The 19,344-nt window shown below is 42.6% G+C and overlaps 1 protein-coding gene across 5 annotated transcripts in view; it reads right to left on the reverse strand.

The window, feature by feature from the left end:
• Window positions 1-19,344, reverse strand: part of chd7 (chromodomain helicase DNA binding protein 7) — a 71,814-nt gene that overhangs the window by 21,432 nt on the left and 31,038 nt on the right. For all 5 annotated transcript variants that reach the window (XM_085141181.1, XM_085141177.1, XM_085141179.1 and 2 more), the window contains exons 5-22: window positions 13,284-13,425; window positions 11,382-11,513; window positions 10,735-10,800; window positions 9,687-9,742; window positions 8,402-8,516; window positions 8,009-8,092; window positions 7,783-7,920; window positions 6,022-6,143; window positions 4,622-4,865; window positions 3,500-3,676; window positions 3,212-3,355; window positions 2,243-2,341; window positions 1,918-2,092; window positions 1,616-1,832; window positions 939-1,134; window positions 634-801; window positions 303-482; window positions 107-217 (exon numbers count right to left, since the gene is read on the reverse strand). In XM_085141181.1, coding sequence (XP_084997307.1) covers window positions 107-217; window positions 303-482; window positions 634-801; window positions 939-1,134; window positions 1,616-1,832; window positions 1,918-2,092; window positions 2,243-2,341; window positions 3,212-3,355; window positions 3,500-3,676; window positions 4,622-4,865; window positions 6,022-6,143; window positions 7,783-7,920; window positions 8,009-8,092; window positions 8,402-8,516; window positions 9,687-9,742; window positions 10,735-10,800; window positions 11,382-11,513; window positions 13,284-13,425 — 2,566 coding nt within the window. The remainder of the gene's footprint in view (window positions 1-106; window positions 218-302; window positions 483-633; window positions 802-938; window positions 1,135-1,615; window positions 1,833-1,917; window positions 2,093-2,242; window positions 2,342-3,211; window positions 3,356-3,499; window positions 3,677-4,621; window positions 4,866-6,021; window positions 6,144-7,782; window positions 7,921-8,008; window positions 8,093-8,401; window positions 8,517-9,686; window positions 9,743-10,734; window positions 10,801-11,381; window positions 11,514-13,283; window positions 13,426-19,344) is intronic.

A 19,344-nucleotide genomic window follows, 5' to 3' on the forward strand; every position in this document is an offset into this window, starting at 1 on the left:
TTAGATACACGGTGTGACGCTTCTCTGTGGATTTATGGCTACATTGCATGTTCCTGTGTGGCGTGTTACACGCCAGGTACTTGTGTTTGCCACATGTGTGTAGTACCCGTCCATTGATGGCATCCAGGTCTAGCTCAGCCTTCTTTGCCCATTTCTGCCAGAAGTCTGGATCCTCCAGGGAAATGTCTGTTCGGTTGCCTGTTGCAACAAAACTAGCCTGCAGACAGAGGAACACTTGTTAGTGATTTATTTTTCATATACAGATTCTCTCCCCCCCCCCCCGCGGTAATTTTTTTTGTCACCTTAGCAAAAGTGGAGCCCTTGCCCTCGGACTCAATGGTGATGGTGTGCGTTCGTCTCTGGAGGATCTGGTCAATGTCTTCCTCGCAGAATTTTGAGCCTTCGTCTTCCTCGTCCATAAGAGCTCCGTACGCTCCCTTTCTCAGCAGGTCCTCGATTTCTTTCTTTGACATCTGCTGGACCTGGACAATGAAGGAAAATATTTATTTCCTCTCTCTTTCTAAAGGGTCAGGTGCTTAACCCAAAGAAGAAGGATATGATGATCTGAAGGATGAGCTTTAAAGTGGACTGATGCTGTTATGTGTGGATATATCCACTGGTGTGAGGTCTCACCCCGCTGTTGGCATTCTCTCGTCCACTCATGCTCTGGAGAACAGCCTTGTCAAGTCCCAGCTTCAGGCTGGCCTTGTCAAACATCTCCCTCTCATAGCTGTTCCTGGTGATTAGGCGGTAGATCTTGACAGACTTGGACTGGCCGATACGATGGCACCTTGCCTGGGCCTGGAAGAAAACGCATTTAGAGTTTTAAACACATTTCTGCTTTTTTCTGTTGATTCTCAAGGACACTATTCATTTGGAGATGATTGAAGATGCAGCGCAGATTTATTTCAGAGACACATCGGGGGTGGGGGTGGTACCTGGAGGTCATTCTGGGGATTCCAGTCAGAGTCAAAGATAATGCAGGTATCTGCTGCAGTCAAGTTGATGCCGAGTCCTCCAGCTCTCGTGCACAGCAGGAAGACAAAACGATCCGAGTCTGGTCTAGAGAAGCGGTCGATGGCTGCCTGCCGCAGGTTACCACGAACTCTACCATCTATACGTTCATATGGATATCTGGACACGGAGCAAGACAACCGGTCACAATTACAGTCAAAGTGGAATTGCACACAGCAGTACAAGTTTTGTAGCAGAAGCAGAAGTTGTCTCAAGCGGCCTGCAATGCCAGTCTGACCATATTTTAATAGCTCATCTCGGCTAATATAAACCTGATGAAATGCAGATCCTCTCTTTGTTCTGCTCTGCCGAAAGCTGATGTTGAAAAGTGACGCTCCGTTTTGTTTCTCGGTCTGCGTTTCACTGCACATGTGAGCATTCCAGTACGAGTCAAAGTGAGATGTCTGTACTCGAGTTCATTAAGTTAGAGATATCTGCATGACACGAGTGCTTAGAGCAGTCGAACCTTATCATCTGACACTTTAGTCATGTTTAACACGAGCATCCACAATTAGTTCAGTGAGTTACTTTTGGGTAAATCGAGTACTGGATACAACCATGCTGACAAAAACTTGATATTTAACTTCTGCAAACTTCTCACCGTTTCTGGATGAGGTAGTCCTCCAGGATGTCCAGACAGCGGACCATCTGACTGAACACCAGGACTCGGTGACCGCCAGCTTTGAGTTTGGGAAGCAGCTTGTCAATGAGCACCAGCTTTCCGGCAGCCTGAATCATGGCTTGGAGGGCCATGTCTGGCATATCTGCCCCACAACTATGGGAGTCCCTGAACTCCTCAATGATTTTTTCTTCCGCTCCTGTGCAACAAACAAGTTTACAGTTACAAACATTGAGAATTACAAAGTGATTCTTTCATTTTGGGGAGGGGAGCTGAGTATGTACCATTAATGAGGTAAGGGTGGTTGCAGCATTTCCTCAATTCCATCATGGTGTTGAGGAGGTTGGGGACACTGGCTCCTCCGCCTCCAGCCCCTCCAGCCCCTCCTTTGGACAGGAAAGAGAAGTTCTTCTCCAGAATGGCGCGATAGTATTTCTTCTGGATGTTGGTAAGCTCCACCTAACAAAACAAAAAGTCATTTATTCAAATCATTTTAATTCCAAACTCCAGTGTTGCCAGGACTGAAGTGGGCTTAATGCCCCCCCCCCCCCCCCTTTATTATATTTGCTTTGTTTGGCAACTGCAGAATCACTGCTGTTCTGGTTCTACCTCAATTATGGTCTCCTCCTTCGGGGCCAGGTTCTTTTCCACATCCTCCTTCAGTCTTCTGAGCATCATGGGCTTCAGAATGCCCTGCAGTTTTTGAACCTGATATACACAAAGGACATGTCAGGGACTAGAAAGAGAGAGCATATTTCTCCTGTTTTGGCTTCCCTTCATTGGCTTCCTGTTAAATCCAGAATTGAATTCAAAATCCTGCTCCTCACATACAAGGTATTAAATAATCAGGCCCCATCTTATCTTAATGACCTTGTAGTACCATATCACCCTATTAGAGCACTTCACTCTCACACTGCAGGCCTATTTGTTGTTCCTAGAGTATTTAAAAGTAGAATGGGAGGGAGAGCCTTCAGTTTTCAGGCCCCTCTTCTGTGGAACCAGCTTCCAGTTTGGATTCAGGAGACAGACACTATCTCTACTTTTAAGATTAGGCTTAAAACTTTCCTTTTTGCTAAAGCATATAGTTAGGGCTGGACCAGGTGACCCTGAATCCTCCCTTAGTTATGCTGCAATAGATGTAGGCTGCCGGGGGATTCCCATGATGCATTGAGTTTTTCCTTTCCAGTCACCTTTCTCACTCACTATGTATTAATAGACCTCTCTGTATTGAATCATATCTGTTATTAACCTCTGTCTCTCTTCCACAGCATGTCTTTTATCCTGTCTTCCTTCTCTCACCCCAACCGGTCGCAGCAGATGGCCCCGCCCCTCCCTGAGCCTGGTTCTGCCGGAGGTTTCTTCCTGTTAAAAGGGAGTTTTTCCTTCCCACTGTCGCCAAAGTGCTGCTCATAGGGGGTCATATGATTGTTGGGTTTTTCTCTGTATCTATGAAGCGCCTTGAGGCGACTTTTGTTGTGATTTGGCGCCATATAAATAAAACTGAATTGAATTGAATGTCACTGCAGTGAGAATTCAGCAAACATGAAAAGTCGTCCTACAGCAGAGTATCCCCGTTACCTGTTCTTCAGTCTTAAGGTCTCCAAATTCAGTCATGAACGTTTGTTCAGATGGGAATCTCTCCGGCTCCAGAAAGTTCAGTAAGCTGAAGAGCTCCTCCACAGTATTCTGGAGAGGAGTTCCTGTCAACAGAACTTTGTGCTCCTAGAGAGACGGTGAAGAAAGATTTAGTTTCTAAAAATGCAAGCAGGAAATGTTGACAGAGCTTTAACCCACTGAAGAAAATCACATTTGTCCTTTGGTCCTGTGAATCAAAGAAAATTAAAACCACATACATCTGCCACTCACCATGTCCATCATTTTGAGTCCCTCCAGTAGTTTGCAATTTCGGTTTTTGAGACGGTGGGCTTCATCTATCACCACACAGCGCCACGGGATGCTGCGCAGCTCTGGACAGTCAGCCAGAATCATCTCGAAAGTTGTTATCACCGCATGGAACCGATACACTCCCTTTATTATTTTACCCTGGAGAAGTGATAAAAAAAAAAAGAAAGAGGAAAAGCATGAAGGTCAAAACAGTCACCATTTGTTGCAAACGCGAGTCAAAGACAGACTTTGAAACAGAAAAAGTCTGGACGTTAACGCTCGGATGTCTTCACCTGAGCATCTGGTTTCGGTGTTGTTTCTTGAGTATTTCTAGCTGTTATTTAGCTTTTAATTCAAACCAGGTCAAACTCCCCCAAACCTCCTCTTGCTATCATAATCTGTAAAGATCTGCCTGGAAAAGTCCCAAGCATTCGGTGCGTGTGAGAAAGCAGATAGGCTCCCCACGACCTTGAGGATTACCCCAGTCTGGATTATGAACAAGAAGCTAGGCAAGCACACTAAAATGCTGCTTTGCAGGCTTGCTGTGACACAGGTTACACTAAAAGCTGTTAGCAGCATTGTACAAAAAGAGCTTACAGTTTCCGGCTTAAAGCTAGAGGACTAAAAGAGCTTATGCAGCAAAGGAGCGCCGTCCATCCCCAGCTAGCTGAGGTGGTGTTCAGACCTAGAGACCTTCTCACACAGCAGCATCCTGTTTCTACCTCCCTAATCTACACCTATGATCCCTTTCATTGTTCCTCATACAAGCTGTCACAAATATGTTAGATGCGTAATGAAATATTTGACTTTAAAGCCTCTACTATGAAGCAGGATTTAAAGATTTAAAGGTAAACATAAGCAACTCTGCTACTAGTACACGTCTCCATAATTGTTACTGGTATGATGCTGTTAATTGCACTCCTAATGTCAAACCCAGAGGAAACCCGGGGATAACTTATTGAATAGATAACTAGCTGTGTGTGAACATTTATCCAGCTCAGAAGGATACCCCAAATATGTTTGAATAGGTTTGCTTCATAGTACAAGGCAAATCTATTAAAGGGGAAAAGGTATTTGATATTTAAATGTTTAATTCCCTCTCACCTGTGCATCTCTGTAGTACATCTCATAGGCCTGGATGGTCTTCCGGCTGGCCTGACTGCCATGGTAGACCACCACGTTGAGCTCAGTCCAGGTTCTGAACTCTCTCTCCCAGTTGGGAATGGTGGAGAGCGGTGCGATGACCAGAAACGGCCCTTCAATGCTCTTCATGTAAATCTCATAGAGGAATGTAATTGACTGGATGGTCTTCCCCAGACCCATCTCATCAGCCAAGATACAGTTACGTCTGTGGGGGGACAAAGGCAGACAGACGCCTTTTATATCACCTGCATTTGCGCACACTGACCACAAACTTCTTAAACAGTCTTCCATAAGCTCTTTGCTTATTACATTGCTTCATCCCTTTGGAAAATCTGTTTTCCAAATCAGTGTTCTAATGACAAAAAAAGCTGGAAAATATTTGGGTGTTAGCTCTCCTGTTGGATTTGACTGAATTCCATCAATAGATACCAAATGTTCCAGAAATATCCATGACAGTTATTCACATTGGTGCACATAAAAGCACAACAGAAGTTTAAAGGAGATCTGCTTATTTCTAGCTCAAAGTATTTATTCTTGTGCTCTACAGTTCACAATAATCAACTTTTATGCTATACTTTGATCCAGCCCCTCAGTTTTTCCCTTCTTTATGTGCCTGTGACCTCCATATTAGGGATAACTACTCTTTCCGAGTGCAGGGCCTAGAGTAGGAAAAACTGTGTCGAACAGAACTTTCTGACCAGTTTGGAGGCTAAGCTTTCACCTCACAGGGATTATGTGTGCATACACTGATGTGATCATCTGTCTCCCTATGCTCTCTCTCTTCTTCTCTTTGACCTAACCAACTGCTCTTTGCTGCCTCTCCCTGAGCCTGGTTCTCTTGGAGGGGACTTCTTCTATCTCAGCACCGCAAAGCGCTCGCTAATAGGGGATTGTTTGGTTCTCCATAACACTGTAGAGTTCTGAGAACTCTTTAGCTTAAGAGTCTTTAGCTTAAAAGTATAAAGTGCCTTGAGGTAACTGTTGCTGTGATTTGGCGCTATATAAAAAAAACAAAAAAAACAACAACCCTGAATTGAGCACCACAGAAAAATATGAAAAACACAACAGCTCCAGTTTAAAACAGTCATTTCAGTTCCATTTGTGTCGAGCTGCCTTCCTGAACACTTGTGTGATAGGGCGTACATTTCAGGCACGGATGATGACGCCAATGGGAAGGCTTAAACAGCAGTGCACCACAGGGCTATTTAATATTCACTTTAATGCCCACTTAAGAATATTAAAGGCATCGACTCTGAGCATCTTCAGAGGTGATATCACATGTGCAGACTGACAGAAGCAGTTAGGAGACTAATTCAAAAAAAATGCAATTTTCTTAGAAAATGCAATTAATGGTGACTTACGAGTTGTACCAGTTGAAAGTTAGCCAGTTGAGGCCTTCTAGCTGGTATTCCCTGAGTGCGTTGCCGTTCCTGTATTCCCTGGAGCCCTCCAGCTTTTTCCAGTCAGCTGCAGGAGGCCGATCCTGGACACAACAATAAAACATATAGGGTTATTAAAAAACAGTCAGTGTTGATGACTTCAGTGTTTCATAAAGATGTAGATACTGTGTGTGTTTGAGGGGTTAGGATTATATGTGTGTTGCTCTGGGTGCTTTTGCTCACTAAAAGCTTTCACCCTTCACAAGGTTTCCTTTGCAAACACTGCCTCTCCTGTGAGTCTTCGTCCTGGGAGTGTAACTCCAGCATCTAGAACTATTGAAGGCAAAACTGCCCCTTGTTCTGTTTTGCAGTCTTGAAGTTATGCAGAGCATCTTCAGAACAGAATGACAACTACAGTCCAAAATGGTGGAGTTGAGCATTGATTGTATTGTGTAGGTAGATGGACACACGACGGCAGAGTAGTCATTCCAGTTTTACTTCTTTGTAATCTACTCAGGTCTGCTACTTGGCATTGTAAAGTCAAGTCTCCATGAACAAGTATGGCTGGTCATGGAAAAAACAAAAACGCCTACAGGTATGCGGACGTCTGCACGGACCCCTGGGCTCACTGATGACAAGATTTTAGAAGGCATCCAACTGCAAGTGGAGATCCTTTAATCCATCCAAAGAACATGGATGGCCAGACAGGAAAACATGACAACTGGTCATGAGCATGACAAGCTTTTCTTTTCTTTTAATACATTCAGTGTTTGTTTTCTGTTACACAACTCCCTGATTTCAGTTGTGTTTACACTAAACAGCGCCCCTTTCTGGGTAAGTAAAGTTTCAGTCCCAAATTAGCTAAAGGCATTAGCAGCACCGTGCTGTTTAAAGTGCTGTTGAGACAATCAAATACAATCCAGGATGCACACTTGGACAAATTAATGTGATAATACTGCACAGCTTTTAATACAGAACTTTACAACTGGTTGTAGCCATTGATGGCAGGTATTTTAGCGAGTGAGCTGTACGCGTGTTTGATTAGCTTGCAGGACAAAGTCACATTGCAGGAAAAGTTTAACCTAACTCAACTTTTTGGCTAGATGACCCAGGGTTTTTTGGCAGGAGACCTTGCTGACAAAAAACCCACAGTGTTAGTACCCTGCTGCACTGACAGACTGGATCCATTCTAATAAATGAAAGGGTTATATCTTTCACACATGGTTTCTGTCAGCAGCCTTAGGATGCCTCACTTTTTAAACCACATATTACAAATGAAACTGATGTTGGGTTATTAAGGATTTTTTGACCAACTAAATGAATCTAATTCATCCTCTGGGGACAAGGCCCTTGGTCCACACTGCGAATGAGGCTAAAAATAAAACTGCCTCCCAATGCTGCCACTATATGATGGAGCATTACTAGCACGGCCCTTAAGGAGAAACAGTAGGCAGGAGTTAAAATAGATGGATGCAGGCTGAGGAAAGAGTGATGGAAGGAGAGACCACAGCCAGTCAGCTGCTTCTGTTCAGCATTAAACACACTGTTAGTGGTTTGGCTTGGCCACAAGAGCAGGGCGTATGTGTGCGAGTGTGTAAGACCACAAAAACGTGGCCCTGTGGAGAGCAGTTAAGGGAGCTGTAAATCTGGAAGAGGAAGGAGCAGACAGCAGGCCAATACACACGAACACGCCTTTAAGGAGGAGACTAAGAGACAGATAGCACCCAAAGCACAGCCACTCACCACTCTCTTAGTGTTGGGCGTGCGTGCTCCGATGCGCTCAAATTCGTCTATCTTGGACTGGTCGATGTCGGCCTTCAGCTCCCAGGTGGAGTCTTCGTAAGGCAGACTGCACCACTTCACCAGATATAAGGTCACCGTCTGCACACATAAAACACAGGGCGCTTTGGTGAGTGTGGGTGTAGAGAAAAAGAGAGAGGCTCAAGCCCAATAAAAGAGATCAAAGCACCTCTCCATTTTCATCTGTGCTCTCTGAAACGTCCAGGACACGGTCCACCTCCACATAGTCAGGGTTAAAAGGCTCATCATCCATCTGCAGAGAAAAGAAGTGGAGTTTTAAGATACACTGAATATGAAATAATGAGGCCTCGCAGAGTAAATTCCTCTGTATGAAATGTGTTCTTAGTTTTATCTCCCAGCTTTTCTATTTAACAGCTCTATGTGAAACTCAAGTCAGTGTCTGTATAAAGTAAAACACTGGGGAAAAAACAATTTTATAGCCAGCAACATTTCTTGACACATTCCATTCAGAAGCGCTCCTTTGAGCCAAAGTCTGACCCTTGTGAGTGGTTACTTCCATGCAGCGGAAGGTCTGGTTTGTGGTGCAGTGTTTTGGTCTTACCTCAGTTATAAAGGTGTTGAGTTGTTGCTTGGCCTTAAACCTCTTGACCTTCTGGTGTATCCTCTTGTCCTTTTCTAGTTCCTCCAGGTCAGCCCAGCGACAGTGGAGGTATGAACTGAGAAGCACAAAATAAATTTCACATCAGTCATTTCAAAGAATTAGATGCTATAAACTAGAGGAAGAAAATCGTATGTGATGTCGTAGGGAGATCTCCAAGTCTATCAGCTAGAGCAGCAGTCCCCAACCCCCAGGCCTCGGACCGGTACCAGTCCGTGAATCGTTTGGTACCGGGCCGCGAAAGTTGAGGCTCAGGTGTGAAATGTATAGTTTTCAGGGTTTTTATCAGTTTTCAGCATTATTTTGTTATCGTTTTTATCGTTTACTCGGTTTTCCTGGGTCTTTTCACGTGAGTTATGAATAAATCTTCTTTTTTCGGTACCAGTACTAGTTTTATTTTGTTGTATTTATCCGCGACACCTTAAAGGCCAGTCCATGAAAATATTGTCGGGCATAAACCGCTCCGTGGCGCAAAAAAGGTTGGGGACCGCTGAGCTAGAGTACTTCTTACAGAAACTGCGTCTCACGGATTAAAGACATTTGTATCTCTGTTCTGGACTGCTTAGTCAAAAGTCTGGTAAAGTCCATCACCTCCGATTTGACACCAGTGTGTTTTTGTGCAGATGTGTCCCCTAAACATCCAAATTAAATCTACTTCAATGTCTGCATATATCAGCTCTCCTTGCCTTCTACGGCTGTGAGCTCAAAGTATTTCGGACTCAGACAGTAGAAGCTCTCCAAACTCATGAAAAATGTATCGTTTCCGGCATATCATAGACTTAATTATTATTGAGAAAATAATTGATCCAGTATTAGTTGTATCCCTGTCCAGCTGCTAAAATCAAAGCTGAAGCGAATCAAGAGCACACTTTATTTATGTTAAATGCTGGGGGGGGGGGGGGGGGGGGGGAACTGAAAACTACATTATTTGCATGTTGGGGTCAAATTTGCTTAGAGAACAAGCAACTTTAAATTGTTTTTGTAAAATGCATTTTTACGTTTCACACAGCAAGAGACAGAAATGACACAGGTATCTAATGAATGAAAAGCACTCCATGTGCTTATCATTGTGATAGGATGCAACTGCACCAGTTGTGTTAATAATGCAAGAAAGGATCTGGATCACATACTTAAAAATGTCCTTGTGTTCACTGAAATAGGTCTTTAAAGATGTGAAGATGTGAAAGAAAAAGAGCAAAAAAACAAAAAAAGCTGAGCTACTACTCACAAGCCCTTGAACTTGACGTAGAACTCCTCCACCTCCACTTCCTCCCCCGACTCCCGCTGAAAAGAAAAACCATACAAAAAAGGGATCATAATCACAGCAAATACAGCAGCTGCAGAAGTGGCTCAACGTTATTATACAACATGTGGTCGAAGGAGCCTGCACGTGAGTTTCACTCTGACACGTCATTCAACAGCAAACTGTCTCAAACTGAGAGAAAGCAGTGCCCTTCATGTAATGTGTAAGCAGCCTTGCACCTATTTAACATTTCGGCTACAACATGCTGATCAAAAATAAATAAGGCTGTTGAAGAAGTTTTAATGGGTTTTAACAGGAAACACTTGAACACATTCAACTGCTAAAATCAGTGTGACTGAGCATTTTGTTTCATAAATGCATAAAAAGGGGAAATACCAAAACAGTAGCTCTTTCAAGCAAGGCTGTCCACTTTCATTCACCATTACTACTGCACACACACCCTCTACCATGCTACTACTACTGTAATGCCATGAATCATCAATCACACACACACACCCTGCCCGAGGAAACGCTAGTTTGGCGTCTGGTGTAGCTAGTATCGCGGTTTTGGCTGTGTGCCAAGCCCGAGGTCAACTCTGAACAGAGCTACAAGAGAAAAAGAGTGGTGTGAGTGTGCTTGTGCACGGGAGTGTGTTGTGGTGGTGGGCGAGGGGGTGGGGGGGATAACACATTGGCAGCTGGCTAGCAAAGGAGAGTTGGCTGGCGATTGTGTGTGTGCGCCTGTGTTGGCTCAGGGATGATCTCTCTTTAGACAAGGCGTAGAAAACAAAGCAGGGCCGACACCTACACACAGTCGATCGCAGGCGCACGCAGAGCTCAGAGCATACACATGCTGAAATATAAGGAATCTGCTTTCCAAGTGAAAACATGCTGCATAAGCAACGTATGTATGTGTAATGTGCTTGTGTCAACTGTGGGAAGGCTAATCACATGACGCAAACCACGACTCTGGCCACCCTGTGGATCTGTGTATTGTGTTAGTGTCATTAGGGCGTGGATCTGTGCAGCTCACTTGTTTTTTGGAGGTGCGCAGGCCCATGATCTTCTCTACAACTGGTCCTTCAGCTTCAGCCACATCCTGGAAACACAAAACAAGCAAATCCATTCACCGTGCTGGATTGTTTCATGCGATGTCTGGATTGGATACTGGTCTGATCTGGATTAAAAAAATAATAAAAATCTAGCTCGGGTATTAGTTACATCAGGCCAATCTGTTATGTTCAATGCTGTGCGTTTACTACACCACATGTTAGCAGAAGTGCACTGGTTGCAATCCAACACAACATGAAGGAAGCTGACAGCAAAGCGTTGTCAATTTGGATGCATTTCCTCCTCTGCCTGCTTCAACAACGCTTATTTCCTATATTTGCTGTAGTTGTTGAACTAGCTGCAAACCAATCAAATGATTCGAGATGAATGCAAAGCTCACTCTTAATATATTCGTACATGGACATTGTCAACAACTTGGTTACAATGATTTCACTTCATGTGTCTCTTGCCAGCTTCGTTCCACATTTCAGTACATCAATGTTCAAATGCAGCCTTACACATGTTATTCCAAAGGGGCAAATATGACAAACAGCATCATTCAATCGCGTCATTTAGCTTCTGACAAGTGGTTCACTGAAGACAAACCAAAAACTGAAATCTTGGCTGCACCTGTTGCTGTGATGAGGATGATGGAGACTTGGGCGATGGCGAGTCGTCTCCGCTGTCATCGTCTTCAGAGATCCTGAACTCCAGATCCTCTGTGTACCTCTTCCTCTTCACCTGACGGCTAGACCGACGCTTCTGATAAACAGGGAGAGTAAGAACATTTAGGCTTTTGATCAAATCTGATTTTTTTTTGTCTGTTTGTTCACACTACAAATAAAATGTGACAGCAAACGCACTCTAGGGTGAACGGTTCACGGCTCTCAAAGCAGCCCACATGCGCAAAAGAAGACGTCACACACAACGCGTGTTTACGGAAGTAAAAATGGCAGCTACAGAGCTAGTAGGTGTTGTTGCAGCAGTCTATCAATTTCTGCACAGTCGTAACCGACAGAATTTTGACAAATTAATTAGAGAAAGGACACTGAGTTTAAAGAGAGCCCGTGCTTTAACAATGGCCACCATGCTTTCTTGTTTGTCTTCTCTGGAGCTGATAGTTGGCGTCTGTCTTGTTTCAGTGACGTAAAAGATGGATTTAATGCGACATGACCATTCAAACAGCAGTCGCTTTCTAAAACATCAGATATGTATCGGATTCAGAACCACATACGAAAGTGACCCAGGTCGGATTTGAAAATATCGGATTTGTGCCGTTCAAACTGTCATAGCAAAGTCCGATTTGATGCACTTTCGCCTGCAGTGTGTAGCCTTAGTCATCTGTGAGATCTCACAGTGATTTTTGTCTTCCTCCTTCCACTAACTGTACAGCAAATTAAAATGTCTCCCATTTTAAAAATTCTGATGACACTCATTGTATTGTATATTTCCTCCTTTTTCTATGCTTCACCACACTTTACTACATGCTGTACAAAGTGAGCCACTTCACTGCCACTTGCTGTAGTGGTTCTACTATATTTGCTGCGCTATTTTACTTATTTTATCCAGTTTTGTTTTAGTGTCATTTTTTGTTTCGATTTTGCTTTGTACATTTATTAAATTTTTATTTAGCATTTTATTGTGGTTCTTTTTAGTCTTTTAAGTTGTTATTTATTGTGCAGAATATTTTTCTACTTCACTAATTTAATTCTATTCTACTTTCTTAGATATATAACACAGATTTCATTGTTGTTGTGTGCATTTACTGGCTGCATTTAGGCTGCTATCCCAACTTTTGGGATGAATATAATATCCTAACAAATCTGCACTGGTAAGCGGAAAATGAAGGGCTGTACGTCATCATTCACCAGGCATTATTTTTTTATTATTCACCATTCTGTACCATATGGCCCAGCATGTTATCCATATTTAAAAAACCAAAACCTTTACAATTCAAGGGGCTCAGAATGTTTCAACATAAGAGCGTGAAAACAAACAGGGTAGCAGCCTGGAGAGGACATGTTTAAGGGGACATACAGCTGCTAAAGTGCTTTCCTGTTTGAATTAGAGCCACAACTCTTCATACAGCTAATAGCCAGATGCTACTCTCTTCAAGATCCGCATAATTATATCTGCACATAATTTCATGAATCTGTTCATGGGTTCATGGACACGTTCCAAATTCTAAACCAGTACTTAAAAGTATATTTTCAACTATTCTCTGCAGCCTGGTAGAGAAACTACACCACACTCAAAATGTAAAATTAAAATGAATGCAGCAGCTGAAAAGTTGCTGATGATGCATGATGTCAACTTGACACGAGGGCTTATCTGCTTGGTCTGTCAACATGGCTGGTTTACAACACAAACAGCAGACGCCTGCTGGCTCAGTGCCGTCTATCTCTACAGGCCGTGACACAGATCTGCAAAGGTTTTCATGTCCTCCTGCTTTTTTAAATTACTCTGTACCTGTGTTTTAGTCCTGCTTTTATGGCATTGCAAAACTTTCCACGACAGCTTTCCTTTTCATACCTGTACGCCATCATCATCCTCTTCCTCAGGTGGAGACAGAGGTGGAGACTTCACCTCAGCATCATCGTTGACCGAGAACTCTCTCTTTCTCTTTGAATCCTTCTTAGCAGCACTGGCCCCACCCTCTGACTCCACTTTTTTACTGTTACAGGATACAATGGAAAGAAGAGAGAGTTAGAATGAGCTCATCAAAAAAAAAAAAAGAAAAAAGAAAAAAGTGTTTAACCACAAAATAAAGCCATTATTCAAAGTACTACCTCTTTTACATGTGTGCGCCCCTGTCTGTCCCAAGGCAATCGCCATGTTTGATTTACCCATTTAGAAATCATTAGTGTGCCTCAGGCTCTGGCGCACAGGGGGTTAATGTGATGAAAGACTGCATGGAGGCACAGGGAGAGAGGGAGCAAGAGAGAGGGGGTGGGGTGGAGGGCAGAAAGAAAGACCCACAAGGAGGGAGGGAGGGAGAGAGAGACAGGCAGACAGAAAGAGAGAGGGAGGGGGAGAGCAAGGCCTGTGAGAGGAAGGGGGAGGGGCTGAGGGGCCCCCAGGCTTCTTCCAATCTATGGCATGGAAAGAAAGAGGAGCTGGCTCTGTCTGAGAGCTTGTGTGCATTCACACCACAGAGGTGAGAGGACACTCGGCATCCTTCTTCTGTCTGGCACGCAGCCTCGCATTTCTACCCCTTCCAAACTGCAGATGTTTGTACGATGCAGGTTGAGTGACACCTCTGTTTGAACCATTCATCTCTAAAGTGCCAAAGACTATGGATTCACATAAGATATGCGGGCATCCCATCCAACACCCCCAAAAAGTTGTCCTTTCTTCAACAGAGCCTGGAGGCTGTTGAGCTGAGCCCAGTAAACTGTTCTATTTTAGCAGGCACAGAGACCTTGTACAACACTGGAGAGGTCATGCTGAGGCAGGGGTCACACTACTGACTAGTTAATTTTCAAATGTTAAAATGCTTTTTTTTCTCCTTTCTAGGTTTCAGTTTCAAAACTAGATGTATTTGTAACGAAAAGCCCAATCTTTCAAACCAGTCCAAGCTTATTAGCCTTTAACTACTCTGCACCTGCAATCTAAAAATCAGATGACAGCAGAATACTGAGAAAACAGTATCACACCTTACTTTTTACAGCTGTGCGCACCAAAAACACTCAGAAACACAAAGCAACTCTGGTCATGATCACATAGTTTTCGTGTTAATGTAACCTAAAGCATCACCACAGATTTCACTTTTACACCCACTGTGAAATCCTAATGAAGGGTTCAGATAAAACAAAATGCATTTTCTCCTCATAGTTGATAAAATGCAAAGACGCACACTGATGCAAATGGCTGTTGAGTGACACAAAGTTGGAAATACTTTGAAGCTGTGTAATAAACATTGATGTACACGACCCAGTGATTGTGTTTTCCTGGCAACTACTTTACTAGTTTATTGAATGGGAGAAAAGTCTAAAAGTAAGACAACACTCAAAGTTGAAATACTGTTTGAACATCTGAAACTATGAACAAATGTCTGTAACACAACACACACATAAGTTTGGTAATGTAACTCCAACATGATCTAACAATACTTTGAGTACAGGGTCAAAGTATTTTCAACTTTTTGTCGCTCACCAGGCTTCTGCATCATTCTGCATTTTTGGATTTTATCAGTTGTGAGAAAACCTAGTTTCATCTGAATCCATCATATATTACAAAAAACTAATTTGTAGGCAGAAGGAGTGTGCCATTTATTTTTGCATGAAAATTGCAAGCAATAATTTAGGTCTTCAGTAGTACTTTGGAAGGAAAATGGTCCCACGACTGACTTAGGGTTGAATATTTGTGGGTTTTGAAACAGTCCGAAAAAACAAACAAACAAAGCAACAGCAAAGTACAGCAACTTTATTTGCTAGGAGGTATCATTCATGCTTGTTTCAAAGAGGATCAGGATTACGTGATTCTTTGTAGGTGCATAATTTTATACTTTTCACGATAAACACAGAGTGAACAACGTTATCTTCTTAGATTGCTTTCATCACCTCACTTGAGACCTCACCTTTGAGACACTGCATGGCTTATATAGAGCAAACAATCAGAAATACTGCATAAAGCTTCAATTAACAGTTACTGGAAGACTTGACCCACAAGTTACAATCTGCAGCAATGGAAATGTACAATGGTATTCTATGATAAAGTGGCTGACACCTGCCTGCAAAGAGAACTTTGCAGTGGATAGTTGTTGTTTTTTTAAATATGTTGTACATAAAAGTTACTTTTGAAATAACTGGCTACAGATGGAATCCGTGATTTTAAATAAAAAGTCAATGCTGGCAAAAATTTGAAGGCTAAGGACACTGCATGTTGATAAAAGTCACTGTTAAAAGGTTTCATAAGTGATTAGCTGGCAGCGGGGATTAGCAAATCCAGCTAATTTGCAAACATGGAACTGGATCCACAATCAAACTGGCCATCTAAACCAAGCTTTACACTCCACTTTACAACGTGTTGATTTATTTCAGAGTAAAAGTTATGTCAGGCCATCAGGCAACAGCAATTTGTTCCACTAACTAACCTACTATGAAACAGAACATAACCATTTGTGTTGCTCCCTGTAGTGTATGGCCGATCTCCTTTCTCTGCTCTGTGCCTGTGTCGCTCGTCCCCTTTCCTGCTTGGTGCCTCTCTCCCTCCTTCCCTCCTGCTCGCTCACTCACCCTCCCTCTACATCTCTCACCCCCTCTCTGTCCCTGGGGCCCTTCTCCTTTCATCCTCACGCCAAGAGCAATCACCATCTCCGTGGTAACGGCTGGTCATGTGACCTGCACCTGTTCCTCTGGCTGGTCGCCACACGCTGGAGCCATCTGGCCACACACACAAGCACGCACACAAACACACTTCTCCACTTGGCTGCCTTCTCTCTCTTCCTCCTAGCTTCGTCACGGCCCCACTTCTTAATCGCACCCTCACCTCTCTGCAGCTCTTCATGCTCAATCCATCGTCTTTCATCGTTTCAACACTCTTCTAAAAATCTGATTTTCTGTCCAGTTTAATTAGCAAAAAATATATATCAACATTTACTTTATAAAAGGGCTAAAGCAACTTTTGCTTGAAACAAATGTTTACCTGAAAATGTGACTTCAGAATATAGTGTACTCTACTATTCCAGTATGCCTGTGGTGCAAGCATATACTTGAATGCATTATGACATCGTTACAACTGTGTTTATATGAACAAAACCCATCAAGTTCCTAAAAAGGAATAAATGAGTCAAACAAATCTTGTAAGATAGTGTAGATTCTTTTCTTGCTTCTATATCCCTGCCTGCTCCCGCTGGCTGCAAACAAGACACTCTGTTATCAACTCATCTCTTCAAGGAACTTGACCTAAGCCGCCTATTACAGCATAAATCTAACATAAAAGATTCATGCAGCCACGGTTACGTCATTCACTGGTTAGCAAGAGGAAGTTGCAACGCACCAAGTACGCCGACTCCAAAAAAACAAAGAACAAAAAAATCCAAAACAAAGAATAACAGGAAGGAATACATGGCCATCAGGCCTCGGGCTGTCCACTTCCACAACAGAGTGTAATCTAGGCTTTGGCATTTTGAAGCCTCAAGTGAGCAATAATTAGATCTGACACTGAAACCGAAGGCAGTTATTAATAGTTTTGTATTTGTTTTTTTAGTTTTTGTTTTCACTTCGGTATTAGCACAGTTAGTTGCAAAAGTGGTTTTTAGTTAATTTTGTTTGAAATGTGTTTTATTAGTTATGAAAGTTAATATCTTCAATTATTACAATATGGAGGCCATTCATCAGGGGAAATGTTCAGGATATTCAGAAGAGACATTACAAGTCGAATATGAATCGGAAAGCCTCACATCCATCTGGAAGTAAGAAAGACTAGAACTTCAGGCACTTCCAATATTTTATCTAGGTGTTTGTTTTTTAGTTATTTGAGTAATTTTTAAGCCAACAATATCAATTCTGTTTTCATTTACCCCTTTCCTCATTTTTTTATTTCCATTTCAGGTACCCACAATGGTTTTGTTGTCCCCATAATGTGGAATATATTTTATACAAAATGTATGTTTTGTATAAAAATGTTACAAAATGTAACAAAACAAAAAACACCCATCTTTTACAGTTAAGTAGGCAAGATGTGCTCTGTCGATGAGGCTACTTGCTTTTTTTTTTCCAAAGCAAATAAAACCACCATGAAAGAACTGTGGTGATGTATTTGGTCAGGGCTTCACCAACGACAGCCTGTGATAAGACCAACAGTGCCACAAATCTCACAATGGGACTGCTGCTATGAGCTGTGTCTACTGGCTAACCGATAAGAATGAAGCATGAAATTACACTGTTAATTTGCTGAAAACAAAAAAAAACCAAAAAAAAAACCCAGAGAAGGAAAATACAATATAAAACAAATTGTTTGGGATTGCAACAAAGAAGTAGTTGTGGCAGCAGACTTGTTTGTATGATGTGCCGTTACCATGGGCCAATGGAGACAAAGCATGGGAACAAATGGCAACAACCACCATTGTTTTGGGCCCGATTCACAACAGATTATCACTGAAGAGTTCACATTCAAACTTGGCCTAACCAAGTTCATCAGCCCTATCTTACAACACTGCACAAATTGTAGTCACCTGAAGATTACATTAATAGACTGCAATGTTGTCCATCATTTTAGGTTTACTTAATAAAAATAACGTAATACACTGTTAGTGTTTTGTTTTTGTAAATAATGTGGTAATTTACTTATGCACACCTTCACTGAAGTAACCTGCTGTGTGTGTCAGTGAGGAGCTGAGATGCTCCTTTCAGACCGGGATAAAGGAAAGACAGGAAGCAGAGCAGTGGAGTAAAATATTGGGATACACAACGAAACCGAAGAAGAAGGGCGGAGTGAAACAGACACCTGCTGCTGTGATGAGTCATACCACTGAACCCCCATACACAGATCCACACAAAAAGTCCAGAAGGCAACGCACATACGCTTCTGTGTGTGTGTTCAGAAAGTGCTGTATTTGCACACAAGGTGTCTGCATGGATGTCTGCCTTCTTTGTGTGTACAGCAAACAAATCACCCTTGTGCATGCACACGTACACGCATATATGCACACACATCGAGGGAAGGGTGTGGCGCTGAGAGCTGTGTTATTTATAGATGTACTTCCTCAGAGAGGGAGCGCATGCGAGTGAGGGAAAAAGAGGATGGAGAGACAAGGCAAGGTCAAAGGAGAGGAGTGAGCTGACTGGACGAGTAAACCACCTGATTCTCCCGGCTTCGCTCACATAAGCACACACTCAGACCGTCCTGAACAGCTGAGACCATCTTCAATTTTCATTTATTTTGTCTGTTCATTAGGATCCAGTTGGCCTGCACAAATTTGTGGGGCAAATTTTTAACCTTTTCAAGCAAAACAGCTGCAATTGGAGGAACTTATTCATGCTCTCCGGTGTTAAAAACTGAATAACCATCAAGATATCCAGCAAAAAAAACTTGTGTCAACAGGTACTGCAATCATCTAATACAGGATAAAACTTGCCTAACTAAACTCAATTTAGCCTACAACATAGTATCTATCCATCAATGTAAGATGCTGGCAAGCATCATGAGCCTAACGTATAGGCACAGCTTGTGACAATGCCACAAACCTGTAAATAAAAGAGCAAGAACCAAATAAAAACAGCTTGTGTTCAAAGGGTTAAACAGCACAGCGGAACATCTTGGTTACACTGATTAAGCAAAGACTTCAGTCTGCTCCTGTGGTGGTTTATTTGTTCATAAGGAGATGCAAATACACAGCAGAGAGAAAACATACTGTAGTATGGTATGAGCCACAAGAAAAACCCTTGAGCTTTGAAGATTATTTCTCCACCCACTGGTGGAAATCTCACATAAATCACCCCAAAATGTAACGGAACATATGTGCTAGTGGCCCTTGCAGAGCCTTGTCAAAGTTGGCTTTAGATCAAAAAGTTTAGCACTAATGGCTACATTTCATCAGATTTGGGAAGGAATTCCAGCCCCTTGAAAAAGACAACACACAAAAAAATGA

The sequence above is a fragment of the Neolamprologus multifasciatus genome, chromosome 18, assembly GCF_963576455.1.
Source record: "Neolamprologus multifasciatus chromosome 18, fNeoMul1.2, whole genome shotgun sequence".
Taxonomy (NCBI): domain Eukaryota; kingdom Metazoa; phylum Chordata; class Actinopteri; order Cichliformes; family Cichlidae; genus Neolamprologus; species Neolamprologus multifasciatus.